Source organism: Argopecten irradians, chromosome 10 (assembly GCF_041381155.1).
Source record: "Argopecten irradians isolate NY chromosome 10, Ai_NY, whole genome shotgun sequence".
In the NCBI taxonomy this organism is placed as follows: Eukaryota; Metazoa; Mollusca; class Bivalvia; order Pectinida; family Pectinidae; genus Argopecten; species Argopecten irradians.
In genome coordinates this window covers 15,183,779-15,205,246 of record NC_091143.1, presented here as the reverse complement: position 1 = coordinate 15,205,246, position 21,468 = coordinate 15,183,779, and the positions used below count along the sequence as shown (strand labels likewise).

At 36.2% G+C, this 21,468-nt stretch overlaps 1 protein-coding gene across 2 annotated transcripts in view; it reads left to right on the top strand.

Moving 5' to 3' along the window:
• Positions 1-21,468, top strand: part of LOC138333212 (opioid-binding protein/cell adhesion molecule-like) — a 140,297-nt gene that overhangs the window by 25,781 nt on the left and 93,048 nt on the right. For both annotated transcript variants that reach the window (XM_069281427.1, XM_069281426.1), the window contains exon 2: positions 16,123-16,587. In XM_069281427.1, coding sequence (XP_069137528.1) covers positions 16,548-16,587 — 40 coding nt within the window. In that variant the 5' untranslated portion in view covers positions 16,123-16,547. The remainder of the gene's footprint in view (positions 1-16,122; positions 16,588-21,468) is intronic.

The window sequence follows — 21,468 nt, the reverse complement described above, 5'->3', positions numbered from 1 at the left end:
AGTATATGACTCTTTCATATGTACATATGAAGGATAGAGCTATTCCATCCGAGGGTACAGAATTTCAGAAGAGAATCGATGCTTGCCGAGGTTTCTGACCCAAAATTCTGTAGCCGAGGGTGGAATAATTCTATCCTACATAATTTACAAATGAAAGAGTTATTTTCTAATTATTTGTCGAGTTTCTTGCACGAAAGTTGAGTCAGCCATTTTGTGACAAAATCTTAACTTCTTAACTAATTGATCGATTTTTAAAATAAAACGCCATTCGAAAGAGCTCATCAAAGTTTGGTTTATATTAAAATTATAAACAAGATATCTTAGGTAAAACGGTTTGAAATGCAAATTACACAAATGGCATGGTATAGAAATCCGACAAATCAATCGAAATAGAAGAAAAAAAAATGAAGTCAACTTTGCCTTGATATGACGTCATCTCCTTGTTTTTCAATTGTGATGTAAAGGCTATGTAAGATATAAAGCTATTAAGAGTAATAGATTAGACATATTTTTTCTTAGTAAAGCCAACGTCTTCTATCGCGGTCTCGTACTAATTGATGTATTTTTTTTTTTTACATTTTGGGAAAAGTGATTTTTTAGGGTTTGATAATTAGTTGCAATGATGTTCCTATTTAAAACGTCTAAATGAAAAAGACAGGTAGCTATAAAGAGTGAAAGATATAAAGCGAATAGTCTACATTTTTGTTTTGCTAAACCTTATTCGTTTGTCGTAATCTGGTTGGCATGATATCCTATCAAGGTTATCGTATTCTTTTCAAGTTTTTTGATGTTTGTTTTTTAGTAATTTAGGTTCACTTGACTTGTATTTTTGGCATCATTAATATGAAATTATGTTACACCTAAGTCGTCAATCATCGGCGGCCTTTTTATGTCACGTATTAGGGGACACAAACAATGTCACGTACGAGTATTAGGGGACACAAACAATGTCACGTACGAGTATTAGGGGACACAAACAACTGATGCATTAAAGTTGCTAGCTTAAGCTTAAGTATGATTAAGTAAAAGTAAGAGTTGTAGCTCTATGATTTCTTTTTAGGTTTGTGATGGTAACATTTACACAGATAGATAGTATAATAGATGAATAAAACTGATGAAAATTGGGAATACAAGTCTCATTCTTAAAGTGTGCTTATATAATTTTCTGGGTACCTCACGAAAGTAAAGAGCAACATTTTGTCAAAAATGTAGAAAATGTTATTTTAGATAATTAAACTTATATATTTGATATAAAAGTACAACAAAACATTATTTTTGTGTTCGTGACGATTCTACCATTTATCTTGTGCTTTCCTACCGTGTCTCTCACCACACCACTACACTACCCTGTAAACAATACCGGATACCTAACACGAAAACCTTGTCTCACAATATAAACAAGATAAGGCGCTCTTAAAAAAGTAATCCATTTTCAGGGACGGGAAAATGCTAAAAGTACAGAAAACAAACTGATTTTATATTAGACCTTCAAATATATATCTGTATTAGCTGGTTTTACTCTAACAAAGATATGGTTTCAATGTTTTAGCGTTTGAGTCGTTAATATTGCTCTTAAGTTTTCAACGTATTGTATAAATACCAGGGTAAATTGATAGTAATGCAAGGCAAATTTAGGTCATAACCACCTAGTATGTTTATACCGAACAGTCAACTCTTAGTCCATGTGTACCCATCGTCATAAAAGTCTCTCGCAAAGTTTTTTTCTTCTATTTGATGTCGACGAACAACGCTAAACTGAATTCTTTGGAGTATTCCATGTCGTTTAGTTTTCATAATAGATTATATGTAGATGACATAGAGCACGCTGTTAAAGAGTTGTTTATGACCTGACAATTAGGCTAGGCCTCGTCATTAGCGAGTGGACAGGATAAGAGTTCAATTCGAAAGGTCGACAATATGATATTCTTTTCCGACTACCTTTACATAAATGGCAGAAACGACCATACTCGTTTTTTTCACGAAGTTTTCAAGCCAATCAAACATGATGCAACTTATTGCATTGTCATCTGTGAAGACTATTTTCAGATTTAATATGATTTCGCAATCTTGGGCCTGGTAGCCAATACTTTATTTCAATTACAGCTAATATCATTTACGGATGTTCTCTCTTGTATAAAATGTCTATTGTGTTATGAGCGTATATTTAGGGGACTTTTGTAAGATGTTAAATTGTCTTACAATGAAATTCACGCCAACTTTTTATTGGCCTTAATGTAGGGCGTTTCGATGCCATTTCAATGTATGCTCTGTTTACAGGCGACTTAATCTAGTATCTTAGAGATATGTATAATTTGTGTTTTGGTCTTGAAGAGCTTATCGCAGTGATGAATGCTTTATGGATGTTCCCTCATCAAGACACAATTAAATAAAAAAAAAAGCGGTGATGTGCTGTTCGAGGAGTCATTGGTGGCACTCTTAAAATTATAATACTATATGTAGTAAGGTAAAACAGTCGATCATATCGCTCTTGGACGAACAAACAATTATCAAAAGTAATTAAAAATAAATACAGTCTCAAATCTATTTAGTTCAAACTCTTTGAACCATCCCACAACAAACTATTGAACGGTTTATCCGACCCGGTTAATTAACATTTACATAAGAAAAGAACTACACATCCGTATGCTGAACGCTAAGCTGGGCAGACCTCGACTAGGGGATAAAACTCATCGCAAAAGATCAAGTCCATGCCAATAGTAGGCAGGATTTAAGGGATGCATTCAGCGGAATGAAGGAGATCAGGCACATCCCCAATTTAGTCGCCTTTTACAATTCCAACGCGTTAATAAATCTCCTTAACAGTCAAAATGATAATGGTAAAGTACTCATAAAATCAGTATATTTACGACCAGACCTTACTATTCTCTATGATGAATTATCTTATTTCTACGAATTTAATTTCATTATAGCAACTATAACATTTAGTAACTATGGACCTCAAATTTCCAGAAAATGTCGTCTCTCTGGACAGTTCACCAATATCCAGGAAAGTTGTCACAATAGTAACACGAAATCAATAGTTGACATAATGATGGTTTTATATCAACACATCAGTCTGCCACAAAGTGATATTTAAGTTTATAAAAAGTCTGCTATGATAAGGCCGATATCAGTGTGTATGTGCGGAATATAATGGCATGAAGCTGGTGTTTTACTATCGGAGTCATTACGACCGAGGTCTGAATACACCTAAGTCGTTAAAGTGGCGAGGCTGTAGGCTTCATTAGGGCTTACCGATACATTGGGTGGGCGATATTGGATGATGTTAACAAGGTATGATGATAATACTATCAATCTGCAAGGTCTACATTAGGTTTGATAAGACATTTTCGATATGCATGCAGATGTTGGATGTGATAACACTTTTTAACCACAGGTATTATCATTAGTTTATTTTGTTATTTATTTTAGAACAGAACGTATGATTTATTTGTGTCATGCATTTTATGCACATCATATCATTTACGGTATTCAGCTTAACGTCATATCAACAGCATCCACAATCCGGTAACATTATACTGACAAATGATATACGGTCTCCTTGGCAGTATGCGTCAATACTATCCGGTGCTGTAAACAAAGACAAGGATCAACTATATTGCTAAGAAACACCATATGAACATACCGCAGTCACCCAATACACGAGCATGAAACCACAAGCAAAGCATCACTCTGCTTAAACAAGTGATGTTTTGTAAGCCTATATATTAGTTTTTCAGTGTACTTGAATATAACAGAGTTGATATAAAGTGTCTATGCATCCGTCTTAACCTAATACATTTGTATATTACTTTATTACATTGTCAAGAAAATGGCGGCTGTAGGTTATGTGATGTAAATATAGCATATAGGAAGGTAATAGTCAATCATCTCAAATACGTCTATTATATACTTTTAGGAACACTGGACATGAAACGGTAAAGACTAGATTTTAGTTTTTTTTTAAACTGCTGTATTTGGGGCAAAACATGCAGATTTGTGAAATCAACTTAAACTTTTAAATTAAACATTTCTTCTTAAAAACATTATTTCAACTATATGTATGATTACAGCAGTAAATATGTACATTGAAATCGATTGGGACGTCCCATATATTTGGTGACAGGAATGTGTACTGAACCCTGTGGACTCGCAACAAAAAAGTGTACAATTGTTTGCATATTTTGCTAAAGTTTACAACCAACAAAACAATCTATGAGTCAGGTTAGGGCGGATGCATAGACGCTTTATATATACACTTAAGTAGTGATATTAACAAGGTCTAAACCTTAAACAACCCTAGCTGTCAATGAATTTTTAATCCTAAACAGCTAACAAACCAAATTACGTTTAGAACATTGAGCTACGTTCCTTGTTCCGTTTTGTTATCCAGTTAGTATTGTGCAGTATTTTTATTTGTATATTTCTTTACCTTCTATCATCATTTAAATTAAATACAAGACGAATTCTGCTGGATAAGACGTTAACACATGTTTGCTAAGGAGAACGTTGTATATTGTCAACAACTAATATTCCGCCTTCCGTTATCTTACACATTTCGCATATACAAATTGGGGAACAAGAGGTCTAAACATCAATAATGCACGCATATCAATTATAACATTGGAATTCGCGTTCGAACTATATTATGACGCGAAATTTGAAATATCGCGATGTTAGATCGGTTAACAGTATTTGTGTAACATTATATTGACGACTAATACGTCCTTCAAATCCCATACCAAGTGTGTAGAGCAGAACCTGTACCACTTTTATAGTCTGTAACGGTGTAGCTTAACTATAGGACGGATTCATTCAATTTCATTATATTTTATTGTAATATTAAAATTGGAATAGGGCAACAATCTATGCCTTTATTAGTCCCGAATTCTATTTTTTTCTGGCATACATCAATCCAAGGCTAAACGTTAGGCGGCGTAAACAAAGACATAAGGAAGTACTATCAAAGTCTGTCACTATTTGCCGTCAAATGGGGCAGCGGGGACTATTCTAAAGACATATACTATGGTTGAACAAACTCTATCTCTCTGCATCATGCTTTTTATCGAAACCTTGTTTTATGCTTTCGCTTACAGGGAAAAGTCTCTTTGGTGATCTAGCTGTTTATAGGACATTAAGTAAACTCATCTAATCAGGTTTACGGGTTTATTAGTTTAACTTCATATCTACAACCAGGGTCATGTAAGGACGTGCCACGTTTGTTGGTGGAGGAAAGCCGGAGTATCCAGTGAGAAACCACCGCCAGCTGTGAGTACCTGCCCAGCAACTGCCCCACTTGGGACTCGAACTCGCGACCTAGGTTTGTTTGATTTATTAACGTCCTATTAACGTCAGGGTTATGAAATGACGGTATCCCATGTATCTGGTGTGTAGTATGTGTGTACTGCGAGATGCGTGTTTTATGGAGACTGGTATATTAATGTTGTGTCATCTTGTATAGTAGAACTGTTGACCATTTTATAGTGCTATATCACTGAACCAGGATGCCGAAGACACTAAGCAACACACCCCACCCGGTCACATTATACTGACATCGGGCGAACCAGTCGTCCCAATTTCTTTAAGCTGAGCGGTAACAGGAACTACCACTTTTAAAGACGTTGGTGGGTCTCGCCCAGGGGACAAATCCCAGAGCCTACCTCACAGGGGTGTGTGCTCAACGGAAGGCCAAAAAAAATGAGGCGGTTTCCAGTGAGACGTTAGAAAGAATTCAGTCGGTTAGGAAAAAGGGAAAAGATAAGATCTTAAATTAAGTCGCCTTTTAAGATTATGCGATAGGGATAGTACGTACCATTCTACATCCTACATGCAGAGTAGCGACCCAGAGATGGAGAGCTTGTGGTAATATGTCGAGACATCTTAAACATTCGGCCACTGCAAACCTTGGCAGTCTAATGTGCCCGAAAGTGACATTAAGATTCAATGTGGTTACTGCAGATGGTAAAACCACAACCTTCTAAAAAACCTAGCTGATATTCCTATAACTATCCATCAGAAGATGCATTGTACAAAGTGGGCCTAAAGTTGTCTCAAGCGGTATACAGCAGAGAGATGGCAATATGAAATGAACATGAGTTTCCATATACCGCAGCCTCCCAAATCATAGACTTTCGCACACCGCAACACGTTGCACACATGTGAGGCCATCCTTGAATGACAGTAGATGTTAGAAGCATATTAATCTAATAAACCAAATCGAACCAAACTAAACATTGCTGTTCAAAGGACATCAAATGGGCAACAGTTCCACTATACAAGAAGACACATCACGAATATACCGCAGTCTCCTAAAACACGTAGTCACGAACCATGCACTTCATACACGCAGAACACCGCCGCATACATGGTAGACCGTCATTAAACGATATAAACCTTACTATTTATACGACGTTAACTTACAAACAATCATAGGACAAGCATTGTATTGAACAATGACAGCCCTGCATATAGGGCGTAAGAATTGTACCTGCTGCCCCTTTTGCGTGATCGTAAAAGGCGACTAAATTTAGAATATTATCTTTTCTTCCTTACTGCCTTTATTCTTCCTAATGTCTTGCTTGGCACCGCCTTACTTTTGTCCTTGAGTTGAGCGTTCGCCCCTGTGAGGAAGGCTCTGGATTCTGTCCCCTGGCCGAGACACACCAAAGTCTATAAAAGTGGTAGTGTCTGCTCCTGTTTAGCGCTCAGTATACAGGGAGTGTGACGACTGGTTCGTCCGTTGTCAGTATAACGTGACCGGGTGGGGTGTGTTGCTTGGTGTCTTCGGTGGCATGCTTCAGTGATATAGCACTATAAAAGGGCAAATTTTCCACTATACAAGAAGACACTACATGAATATACCGCAGTCTCCCTAAACACGCACCTCGCACAACACACAGCATACATGGATACAAGACTGTTAATAGGACGTTAATTAATCAATCAAACAAACAGTATTGAACAATGAAGTACCAAAAGCAATTTTGTTTCGTTGAACCAAATTTATGAGTATACTTATTATATCATTATAACATACATGATTTCAAAATTAAAACGCAATAGTCAAATGTTTCTAATGGATGGTTTCAAATTTAATCTAGCAAGAAATTACTTATTTGGAATTTATAAAGTTTTTGTTTTAAGTGTCTGAGGTCTTTATGGTATGTAAAGCGAGGTGTTTGTATGAAAACTGTTACTTTGTTTTCAAGTTTTGTGTAAACGAGATATCATTATGTCACAATTAATCTTAAATAAACCATCTGAGTTTGTGACTCATAATCTTTATATGTAATGCATGTCTCGCTGGTGAGATTGAATATATTTTTTCTTCCGATACACGTGGTCTTGTAAGTTCTATGTATAATTATCCGCGTTTATATTTCAACTATTTTTTATTTTGCTTTTAGACTTGAGGTGAGTAGCTTAGCGTTCAGCATAAAGCGAGTTGGACGACTGGTTCGACCGTACGCGTTGTCAGTATAATGTGACCGGTTGAGGTGTGTTACTTGATGACTTCGGCAGTATGCTTCAGTGATATAGCACTATAAAAAGAGTTCCACTACACAAGAAGACACAACACGAACATTCCGCAGTATCCCAAAATATGCAACTCCCTTTCACACACGCTACACACCGCATACATATAAGGCCATCTCTACATGTCCCTGTCTGTTAATAGGACGTAAATATAACAACCAAACCAAACTATTCTGTTTATTTTATGATTATGTTATATGTAACATTATCTTTAACTTCATCTCATCAATAATATACGATCGTAAGACAATCTGAAGTCATCAGAACTAGGTGATACACAGGGAATAAACGATAATCAGGTAATGCTTTGTCTGTTTTCTCGTAACCGAACAACGACATCACAGAGAGCCCATTGTATCATGTCTACACTATATATTGATGGTGTTGAGATCCATCTGATTGGGTTTGCTCTCCCACGGCGGCTTACTAACAGAGAACCTTGTCATTTTTCTCATTATATTTTATTTAAAACCTCACGGGAAAATCCTCAGACAGATACAAATTAAAACTGAGAAAGCTGACGATTTATCTACGAGATATAGCGAGTTTTTCCGCGTGTCGAATGACATTTATATAATATATGATTTAGCCGTCAGGTAGTTACTGTATCTACACAAGCAATGCATCTCCGCGGTACCGTGATGGAGACGAACCTCTCCGAGTGATATAGGTGCTTCTGTTATCGTCTGCTCTGCGCGAGAGTGCAGCTTTCTTCAGATGAAATAAACAATGGCGGATAACAGTAACAGTCTGTAAATAAACGTCAGAAGAAATAATGAAGAGGGCGTGAACGTTAAAGGTATTAAACATGAAAACGTGTTAATATGATTTACTTTTAATTGGAATTGTCAAGAAGAGATTTAAATTTTAAATATTCAAAACCAAATACACTGGGGTAAATCATTATCAGTGAAAAGATACTGCAACTGTGTAAACATTATGTCGTAATATGTTACTTTTCTTTGATAGCAATACAATCACTGTGTCTATAACCTTACCACCACGCTGATATAGAGACGACTATAGTTCTTACTTCTTCTATAGCAGTAGAATTGTACTTGTCGTCTATATTGCAATACAAATTGTAAGCGACGAGTATAAACTGAGAGTATCATAATATATATTTTCTCTTCTTTCTTCTACCTTCCTTTTCTAGCATATCCTTTGACGACGCCTCACTTTTCACATGGAATTAAGCGCGTCTCTGGGATCTGCTTCCTGATTGTATTGGCCATAGTCTATAAAATTGGTAATAAAAGATGCGTGAAAGGATGGCCTGCCTGTTGCTACATTTTTACATGTAGTATAATGTGACCGGGTGAGTGTCCTTTCAGTGGAACTCTTGCTTTTGTATAGAGCTATTTTACTGAAGCATGCTGCCTAAGACACTGAACTAGCACACTACATACAGTCACATTATACTGACAACGGGCATATCAGTCGTCCCACTCATTTTCACGTTGTTTCTTAGACAAGAACTTAAACAAGAGTGTTCCTCATATGGTCCAACGCTCAACTGAATGTATTTTATGAAATGAGGTGGTGTTAAGGAGGACATTGGTAGAAAGAATAGAGAAGGTATAAATCCCACATTTAGTCGCCTTTTACGGCCGATGGAGCAGCAAGTACCATTCTAACGCTCTAACAACAGTGCTATGAATACCACAAACTGTTGCTTTATATGTCGCAAACTTCAAATATTTTCTTTTTTTTAAAAACAAGTCATGTTATCATATCCCACAAATTGTCAAACTGTTCTATGGATATGGGTTAGTTTCTGGAACAAGTCCTTTCCGTGCGGCATTGTTTTCGGTACAAAACGAAAAACAAAATGAAATATAATAGCATTGTAATACAGTGGGCGTTTACACATGTGTCGTTGTTAATTCGAAATATAATTCTACCGAAATACCGTCTAGGCGACAAACACATCCATTCCCACGCATTGTTAACTATGATTACTAAATAAATACCAGGTTTTAATGTTAAATTAAAAGTTCCGAAGTACCCGAGAAACAAACACCAACCTACGGTAAGTACTGTAAATCAATTAAAATTTCGCAGGTGGAAACAAATCGCAAAAATGATCTTAGTACAGGAAAAATAGAATCCAATGACTTAAAATCACGAAAAGAAGTTGGTGTACAATACATGTTCCTTACAACTTTCCTCACAGATCTACTACTCTAGAATGTCGCAATTGGTCATCGTAGTCATGTGGCGGTGTTGGAGTAGTTAAAAATTTATTTTCCTAAAATGAAGATTACCAAGCTTCAAAGACACGGTACATTATTGAAGCAATGAATTTAGATTTATAATTCCGACTCGTCCCCCATACACAATATATCAGCTTTATCTGTCCCTTCTAATATATAATGCGGAGGTGGTTAGGAGGCGGGTTATAGATGTATGGACTGGGTACGTTAATCAATATGCTATACAGCTGTAATGCTATATTTGCTGTGACTAAAGTGTAAATATCAAATTATCATTAGAATTTTATTTCAACATTTTATATGTGTAATAACAATGATCGACGCTCCCCTTGTACAGCTTAATTGTATAATTTTAGCTTATTTATATCAGTAAGGGATTTCAGAAATATTTGAAATGTTTACAAATCGAATTTTATCATTTTACACGTAGTATGTGTAAATTTTCGTCATACCATCGTAAAAATTTAAGCTTTTAAAGTGTATTATCGGAGGCTAGTGACGCACTACAAAGTTAAGAGTGTGACCTAGGTTAGATAGATGTTGCATTGGTTGAAGTTCACATATCATTTTATTCGGCATGGTTATACTAAATACGCAGTACAGTGAGTAAGACTTAGTTTATTATTTTTGTGTGAAATAAATACACAATATATATATTAAATAGTTGAATACGACTGTTAACGATATAGATTTCGTTTTGTTTACAGTAATACGTTGCCATAACCTTTGATATATTTTGTGGATGCAATTGATTACTCGGATACCGTTTGAACCTATCCAGTTTTAATGGCTGCGATGGTTAGCACGTGTTTAGGGCCCAGTCTAACTCCCATATGTGCTCCAGATCATTGACGAACGTAAACTTGGCGTGACTTCATAATCGACGCAGCGATACATCCGGTTATAATTAAATACGAAACTAAACCCCGGCAATGCGTGTGGACTGTCATCCGGCGAGTGAAACGCAAGGAACCATGGGAGAATGAATCTTGATGTTCAAAAATAGATTTCAAAATTTTCGCTTTTTGTTATAGAAAACACTAACGATTTAGTAACATCCATGATATCATCAATTTACGAGACTTGCTGTTTCAAACCACTACTAAACATGCTATACTCGTGACACACACAGCTATCGCCATTTGATCCCGGTAGATGGCGCTATCACGACATTTATCTTTTGCATGAATTGCAAGTAAAATAACAACCGAGCATTTTTTTAGTGTAATCAAAGTTTCGATAATTTGATTTAAAATGAAATGATAATCTATTTGATAAGTATATATACACCAGAATCCAGAAACGTGGTTGTTGTTTTGTTAGTATGCAACCCACGGACTAAAGTGGGTTTTTTTACTTATTGAAACACTGTCTGAATAGGAAGCTGTTTTTTTTGGCATCTGTACTGGACATATATCCTATCGATACAGATGGAGTAGGGGGGGGGGGGGGTCTATGTGCACTACATGGTTAAGTTTAGGCGGAGTTGACTGTCTTACTCGACAACAATGCACAATTTCGACAGCATAGACCAAATCATTACTCAGCGTCCCTTTAAAATCTATACATAAGTTTGAACGTGATTAGAAATATTCAACTTTGTATATAACAACGCCACAAAAAAAAAAAAAAAAAAAACAAAACAATTCCATGCTATTTTATTTATATTTGCGACTCAGAATGAAGCATTTTATATAGGTAATATATTGAACTCAATACATATATGAAAAAAATGGAAAATGTCGTTGACAAGGTGACATTTAAATAGCATCTTTCGAATTGCCAAAACGAAATACACATGTAAAACTTTTAAGCATGATATATAACAACGCCACAAAAAAAGGCAAAATAAAACGAACAATTCCATGCTATTTTATCTACATTGGTGACTAAGAACGAAGCAGTTTATAACGGTAGTATGGTTCTTAACACAGATAAGAAAAAAGCTAAATGTCGTTGACAAGGTGATATTTGAATAGCATCTTTCGAATTTCCAAAATTTTAAAAATAAATAGAAAATCAATACCCAGGCATTACGGACGAGAGTGTAAATACTACTATAAAACAGATTTTACAGCGGATGTTTTTTTCTTTTTGTAAAGTCTATGATTAATTTTGTCGTGCTTTTCGCTTTTGGAAAATAAAAATAAAATTAAGTCTTGTATGTTTCGTGTCTAGTAGATAAACAGAAAAGTATACATTTTAATTAGCACAGGATTCACAAATTGGCATTGCATTTAAAGATCCATTTACAATCGAGATTTATCATTAAGATCCCGGAATAGATGGTGTGTTTCTCCATTCACTCCAATATGTACTCAACTTTATATACGGAGTTGATTGGAAAAAATTCCATATTAACCAAATAAGGAAACACAGTTAATTGAAGGCAAGTGTAAATTTCACATCCATCATCAAGTACAACTGAACTCGGTCCTGCGTCGATATCTGTCTTCATATGTGGAAATTAGAAAATATTAGAGAAACATTAATTATTAACGTTTATGGCGAGTGCCAGGCCAAGTCTTATTGGACTAGTGGCTTTTGTGGCGAAGTTCGGTGTTAATAGATATTGGTTTGTATACAATGCGCCTCTCGCAGCCTTCGGTCTGTGACACCCGTAGTGTTACGCTTACTGCAATGATGATATATCCACATATAACCAAATACAATATATATTTAGTAATGATATTATCTATTTTAATAGAATCCATGGTTGTTTTTGTTCCTGCCTTGCCTTTCCGTTGATATAAAATTAACACTATCGGTAATGTGACGGTACCGTTTGGTTTACGAGTTATCAGCTAATATTCGCAGGGTATTCAATATGTGATGAAACCCTCGGATATCACATTAGCGTGCTAGGTATATATTATAATATAAGAGCAACATTCGGTCCCGGAAAGTCAATCTGTGGACACATCCGTGGAGAAGTCATCCTAAAGGATATTCTGTCTTAAAAGGACGATAAATCAGAGAGAACCTAGCGCGGGAGGCGACCGGTGCTAAGTGCCAATGTGCTAAGCCTCTTATTGACCGAGTCATCTGATTCGTATCCGTGCTTGTAGTAATTGCTGTCGATTGACCATCTTTGTCCGAGAGTTGACCAATGACCCTATTGGTCAGCTTTTACATTAGGGACGCAAACAAAATGTCGCCGGATGTCATTAACATCATATCCTGTACATAATTTGATGTCTGTGGCCAATCCACTACACATTCACCACAGCAATACCGTGTTTGACATACACGCGTCACTAACGCTATTATCTCCCTTAGTTTTTTATTATCTGCCAAAATAGAGTCGTGCACGGAGACGTTTATCAATATTGAGCTACTCCAGTGTCATCTGTAGCATAACAACGTACTTGTCAATTAATGGTCATCATTTTTTTTTATTTTACTGGACCACGACACAGGAATTGTGGCGGCCATTTTTAAAAAGAACAAATGTAAAACTGCATGACAACGCCGTCAATCTAAACCTATTTTCATTATTATAAAAAAGCGCTCGTCAGCTGCAATTTAAAACGAGCACATTTGAACTTTTTATTTTTTTCCATTTCAATTTTTTTTTGTATTTTGGTAGTAGATCAAGAATATGTACGTCCTACTAACAACCAGGGCCTTTGAAGGACGGCCTCTCCTGTATGTAATGTGTTTGTGTGAATGTCTGTATACTTTCCGAGGCTGTGGTATGTTCGTATTGTGTCTATTTATAATAATGGAGACTCTTGTCCATTTTATAGTGCTATCTTACTGAAACATACTGCCAGAGATACTGGAGAACACATTCAACCCTGTCACATAATACTGATAGTAGACAAACCACTCGTCCCATTCCATTGGTGCTGAGCGCTGTACAGGAGTGGAGACAACTCCTTTTAAAGAACATGGTGTGTGTCTCGGCCAGGGGACTGAACCCAGAGTTTTTCACAAAGGAGCGCGTGCTCTACCGAAGGCCAAAAGTGTGGCGTGTTAAGGTAGACGTTAGAAAGAATACAGTCAGTTAGAAATTTAAAAAAAAAGATAAGATTCCAAAATTAGTCGCCTTCTACGAATCAAACTAAGATAATCGGCAGATTAATGTAGAGAAGAGGGATAATAGTATGACAAGTACAGAAAAAAACCCTGAAACAGGATGAAAACTGAAATACATCATATATCGGTATGAAAAACATTAAGGATATGGTGAGGGAAAAGCAATGGACAATGCAAAAGAGGGTGAAACGTTCCAACTAAAAGGTAAACAGTCAAAGAAAAAAAAACAGATCCAAGGGAATTATCATTAAAAGGAAATTAAAGTATGCTTATAATCGAGTTTAGCAGTATTAGAACGAAATATTTGACGTTTTAACTCCCACATACGTTTTAGCTTGACACAAAAAACGTACAGTGTAGATATCAATTTTATCCGACCGATTTTCAGTACTATGTAATATACGAAATAAAATCAGTATGTTTTACATACAACATAAAAAGACACGGACTGTTGGATTATTGCCCAGGACAGCTGTCAAACGTTAAATCTTAGGATGTCCTCTACGCCAAGTTACTCAAATATTATATATAGATACGCCAGAATGGCTTAACATTATTGCATATTTAAACACAAATGAACTCTTATAGCAGAGGTAAAAATATCATGGCATGACGTTTGGAAGAATCCACCCATAGTAGGATTTACAACTTACATAGATAAAACGATTGTAGTGATTTTATGATATATACGAAGGATTCTGTACTATCTACATAATTACATAGGTCGTTTGTCTGCACATGGCGTTTGGTGTCGGACGTCTGTATCATGGTGTCAAATTTGAAGTTATATATTAAGATTAGACATTTGGCGTCCTTGTATCAAAACTGTTATAGAAGTCATTGTATTGTATCATTATAATATGTTTTAGCTGCTCTATTATTATGCTTTATTATGACGTTATTATCATGCTCTATTATTCTGCTGCCCCTATTGCATGATCGTAAAAGGCGACTAAATTTAGGATCTTATCTTTTCTTCCTAACTGACTTTATCTTTCCTAATGCCTCCCTTGGCACCGCCTCACTTTTGGCCTTGAGTTGAGCGTTCGCCCCTGTGAGGAAGGCTCTGGGTTCTGTCCCCTGGCCGAGACACACCAAAGTCTATAAAAGTGGTAGTTTCTGCTCCTGCTTAGCGCTCAGCACACAGGGAGTGGGACGACTGGTTCGCCCGTTGTCAGTATAATGTGACCGGGTGGAGTGTGTTGCTTGGTGTCTTCGGCGGCATGCTTCAGTGATATAGCACTATAAAAAGGGCAACAGTTCCACTATACAAGAAGACACAACATAAATATACCGCAGTCTCCCAAAACACGCACCTCGCACAACATACACGCAACACACCGCATGCATGGGAGGCCGTCCTTACATGACCATAGCTGTTAATAGGACGTTAATTAATCAAACAAACAAACAAACTATTATGACGTTATTTTTATGCTTTATTATGACGTTAATATTATGCTCTATTATGACGTTTGGGTCATTAGGGTCCGCCTGCTATAAGGCGTTTGGAGATGCTACAATTTTGTGGCTTTTGAATCATGTAACAAAAATACAATTCGTGTGGTTCATTCCGACCCCATTAGAGAGCTTACGACCAAGGACATGGACAGAGTTAATTCCTGTCCGGAGCAGGTGCTTTGGTCAAACGATACAGTATTGTCAGTAATGTATCCGCTTTGAAAATATCAGCCTCCCACTGGAAAGGAGGATCGTGCTCCCTTTGGTAGAACGCGTGAACTGTCTATTGTCAGACTCCGTATCACGAGAGCGCGTGCGATCGATACGGCCTGTTATGTACATGCCTGATATGACCACTCATTAACATCCTCTATAGTTTTGCCGAACTCTGCGTGTGCACGTTCCCGCCGTTTTTGCCGAACTTCGCGTGTAAATGTTCTCGTTATTTTTTTTATGAATTTGTGTCTGTTTGCTGTTGTTATCGTCAAGAATAACAAATAAGATGGTAATTCAAAATTGAATGCTTTAATATTTTAATGGAGTTAGTAACTCGACGATCCTGGCACTCTGCTGGGAGATGAATGTGTATTAGTATAGATATCGAGGCCCTCCCGTCAGAACCCTGGGGTGACTTATCATTGCGCTCTTGTAAAATATGATGGTTATGTTCCGAAAATTCTGACTACATTTCAGCATGAGACAATAACATTTCATAAGGTATAACATTATACAAATCCCCTCTGTAGCTCAGTCACCTGACGCTCTCGATAGCCTGAACAGTTCCACAGATGGCAACGCTCTCGGTTGCTCTAGTCCAGATTTAACGCATTAATATTGAAAGAATGCTTTTCGCTTTAATTTCTTACAGGTTCGATTCCAGTCAGGATGTTTGGGAATTCGAAACACTAGTGACTTGGATGAAGACTGTGTGCGGTAAATCTGGGGGCGCCTAGCTAGGGGTGTTACCACACGCTATTAGTTGGATCAACAGTCCACCTATGGCAATTCTCCGGGAGCTGTTATAGTGGCGGTCTGCCTTAGGGAGTGGAGAAACTTTTCCATGGGATCTTTGTCACCGAGAGGCTTGTGTGTTCTTCAATAATCGTGTAGCTTGATTGTCAGTGTTATATAAATAATTGTGTTGTGAAGAAAAAATATCCAGCGATGGAGTTTGGATTCAGGTGTCCCCAAAAGTAGCCGGGAGGTTGTCCGCGGAGGGTTGTTGTGGTGACGTTTTAACTTCTTTTGAAATAACATCATTTTGGAATAATATACTTCAAGGAATCATTCGCTATGCTGTTTTATCATCATTTTTGGATCGCTGGATTCTCAGGTAAGTCATTGTAAATTTTATGTTTTATCACCTTTGCAATGGAATTTTATTAACGAGTGTTAAAAGTTTACGCCGGCCTACCTCTATAAAAGGAGGTGTACGTCGACCAACATGTAAACAATCTTACGTAACCCTGCAAAGCCGGATTCTACCTGGGTGTATACTATATTTTTAGATAGCAGATGATTTACTCGACGTTCGATAACATTTTTATTACACCACTGTAGCTGTCTGCAGCCGGACATGATTTACGTTACTTACACATGTGATTTAAACGTTATTTATTAAATCGATCATATAATGTATGTAAATAACTGAGGATAATAAACAATGAAAGATTGACAGTTGATAGTAACTCACACAGGTAAAAAAATACAGGTGTTTAGTGTACACATAAAGTCAGACTTTTGGTGTAAGAACTGTCGAATATGTCCTATCATATACATATATATGAAGACACATGGTATACATCCGTCCGCTATATGGTATGATAAATTACAGGTTAAGACACGTGTCGTTTGAAGAAAAATGGTATAGTAATAGATGAAGACACATTTATCATCTGGTATTTTCTAGTAACATGAAGTCCATACACTTGTGGATACATTATATATAAAAAATACTTGAAATAGATCCCTGTTATCCATTTTCTGTTGTTGGTATTGTCTTTGTTTAGGTATAAAGACATGAAGACCGTCTTGTAATAAAATTAAAGTTGTAAAAATACACGGTTGTATTTTTCACGCGTGATCCGCTTTCTATTTATCCCTAATTACATTTGTAGACACGTGTCATTTGTCATCCTGTAATTTCATTGTCGATCATCAGTTATATATAACCAATCAATGTTCGATTGAAATCAATTATTTTTTCCTTGATGTATAAACAAGTTTCATATAAAATTTCCTTCAGAGGCTTACGATCGCGAGGCCTCTCTGTGCTTTCCTGTTTTCATGTCGCTTATTTTCTTCACAAATCATGCACACCTGAACGTTTACATTACTACGTAGTGCTTATGCGCTCTTCATTCGTTTAGACGATTAAAATTTGAAATGATATGAGTGACAACCACACACAAGGAAATTATATTGACAAGTTGGCTATTTTTTTTTTGCATGTGTTACAGTCAGCTAACTTTATACATTTTTTGTACTTTTGTTATCATGGTGTCGGAAAATTCCGACGAAACTCGATTACAGATTTCTTACAAGATTAATTGATCAAACACCTCAAACCAACGATACTCGACGAACTCGATTAATCGGAACACCACTAGATCTTGTATTACATATTGTCTAATTACAGGCGAAGACACGTATAGTGTCCTATTGTCGAATTACCGATTTAGACAATCTGTATCCGTCCTTTGTCATCGAAGTTCTTGGCTAAGTCTAGTTATATCGACCAGTTAACAAAAGAGATGTCTGTCCTGTATCACATGTATTGTCTTATAACAGGTATGTTGACACGTGACGTGGTGGGCGTTGTCCGTCAGATTTTGGGTGTAAATACGTTATTCAAAATTTCAAAATTTCCCAACCATTCCTATGAATCTATAACGATTCCCTTTCATAAAAAGCGACATATCTCTCTCCTTTTAGCGATGATTCCCTCGTGGTTCCACCTATTTCTGGGTATTGTCAAAATAGCAGGTATAGACACGTTATAATCCAGATACTGTCTTATAACACGTATATTCTAATTACAAATGTAGACACATGCGATCTGAAATACTGTCTAATTACACGTGTAGACACGTGACCTCCTACCTCTGATATTGTTAGGGAACAGGTAAATGCACATGATATACAACAACAAATGACATCTTCTGTAAAAGAGCTATTCTGTTACTATTTTGACATCGTGAATTGTACTTTTCACGCTTGGTTTGGTATCGAACAGAGTTCTTTTCCTGGAACGCGTTTTTTAAGTTGTCCTTTTGAGTTGGATGACAATGGTTTATTATATTGTTATATCCATGTATTACGCTATAAACGCCCGATAACTGCGACTTCATTTAATTTGTTACTTGTTACACTGACACTCAAAGAGGAAGAAAATGATAGCTAGATAAAAAACTAGATAAAAACAATATTAATGTTACTATGTTACGCTCCTCATCAATGATTAGTTTGATAGTCTGACATCTTTCTTTACCCAGTGACACTGGTATGCCTAATATCCATTCCGAAACTTTGGGGAAATTAATATTCCCGGCTCTTGATGTATTAGATTCTGTGTTGGTCTATAATTCCCGATAATGACCAACGTAGACCCGAGCTGATGGAACCTTAACTCTGTCTCTGTTTCCCTTAATAATTTGACGGTAAGGAGAATTATAATGATGTTTGCGATGGGAAGCACAGAAGAAAACGGCTCATTCTTTCTCGATATAATTGTTTCACGGCTCAGACGTTTTACAGGATATAACTTATACCCTTCCTACCATATACCTACATTGTATACTGAGCAAATTCTGATATATATAGGTAAGTTACATATGAAAATTAACCATTCATCATCGTATTTTCTATAATTTGTCGAGGACTTTAAAAGCAGTGAACCTAAAACTTATTGGCGAGCTGTAAATAATGTGATTCACATATCACCATCATTTCCATAAAAGAAGCAATTTGCCAATTAGTCAATACTGTTGTTCAAACGCCAAAATCTGTTTGCGCTTAATTACATTTATTTGATGAATTTAATGTAAAGTGCATTAAGGAAAATCAATCCTCATCTCTATCTTATCTTTCTGTAGAGATTGGTTGATATTTTTATCAATGATTCATTTTAATTATTGTTGCTAAAGCATGACGAGTACTCAAATGGTACTTAAATATTGAGATACAACATGTGATTTTGAATTCGTGCAGACTTATACTTTATTTTTAGTTTTTGGCATTAATGCAAATATATGGGAATGCTACTTTTTGAGAATTTCAGACTAAAACTTTAATATAGTAGTTTTTCATTTCAATGGAAATAATATTTATTCAAATGAAGAGTTATTCGTCGTATGAATATCAAATACAACAAATCTAAACGATCCTGCCAAATTACATTGTATAATTACAGTTTTAAACCATATCTCATACAAATAATGCACATGACAGAAAAATAAACGTCTTATATAATCATATACAATAAATTACAGATGGTGTTTAACAATGATTGATACATCGTATTACCACAAAGAAATGCTCAAGTCGATTCAAGTTTGAAGTGTTATTCGAACTTTGGGCTAGTGGCCTATCATGGACCTATATCACGAACATACACTAACTTCATGTTATAATGGACACGTCACGGGTACACGTTGTTTTAATGAACACATCACGGGCACACGTCATTTCAATGGACACGTCACGAGCACGTCATTTTAGTTGATACGTCACGAGCACACGTCATTTTAATGGACACGTCACGAGCACGTCATTTTAATGGATACGTCACGGGCACACGTCATTTTAATGGACACGTCACGGGCACTTGTCATTTTAATTGATATGTCACGGGCACATGTCATTTTAATAGATCTGTTACGGGCACATGTCATTTTATTGGACACTTCACGGGCACATGCCATTAATGGACAAGTCACGGACACATGTCGTTTTAAAGGACACGTTACGGACACATGTCATTTTAATGGATACGTCACGTGCACACGTCATTCTTATGGATCTGTCAATGGCAGATGTCATTTTAAAATGGACCAATAAACATACAATAAAAAGAAGTTACATGGAATTATTATACATGATTGAAGACGTCATACAGTGTTTGGTTATTAGATGATAAATAAACCTTTGTCGTTCTACAATTACAAAGAAGGGACAATACGAATCAAATAATAACAAGAATGTACCACTTGAAACGTAACTGCGTTTTTGAACTCTGCTTATGGTCGTTCGGAAATTTTCATTAACGAGCCGATCTTCATACAGCCTTCAGTAGTAAATAACAATTTGTACAAGAGAACTGGTTAATTGTATTAGAACAGATGTTTTCGATAATTGGCGGAGAGAACTCCAATTGACAGTTGATTTAAGACATAACTAGACAAAGTCTTGCAATAACAATGTTATTCACACAAAATCAACACTAAGATTTAATGTAATTTAAGATGGTCTTTAGACACAAAATGAATGTTTCTGGTGTCACAATAGCTGGATGGGACTATGGTTAATGTGATTTTTTGCTGGAAATCTCTTGTTTTACGGTTTTTACTGGAAATGAAGGAAAGACAAGAAAATGAGTGGGCTAACACATCAATCAGCAGGACACCGAGTGCTTCAGTAATTAGCTGGAGAGCTCGTGAAGGTCGACCAATTAGTAACATATCAATTAGTCAACTGTTTAATTTGTCGTCAGCACGGCATGTCTTAGGGAGATATTATGCTCCAAAATTCTGAAATAGTCGAGTCAACATTTGTCTTAAGCTTTATGTTAGCCAATCACAGACGATTTAACAAAAAGTGACATCATTTCTGATTGGCTTAGTACAAACGTCAAACAAAAATGTTTCACGAACACAAACTCATATCATATTCTCATATCAGTGAATACCAAATGGACATTTAAACTGAATGAGCAATATAGGAATCTTTTAATTATATATGTTTAGTTAAGAAATGCTTGAAAGAAAAAAAAGACAAGAAAATGTATTATTATTTTTTTTACTTATTCTCCCTGAAAAGATTTCAAGACGCACAAGACGTTCGATAACATTACATAGATAAGAGAGTACATTAGGTCCGTATATGAATTTGTCATAGTTGTTCACAATAATGAAGCAGATTGGTAGCGACACCTAAACCTGAGGTGTAGACTGTGAAAATGGTGTGTAAAAGTGTTGGATAATGGTCGGTGGACCAG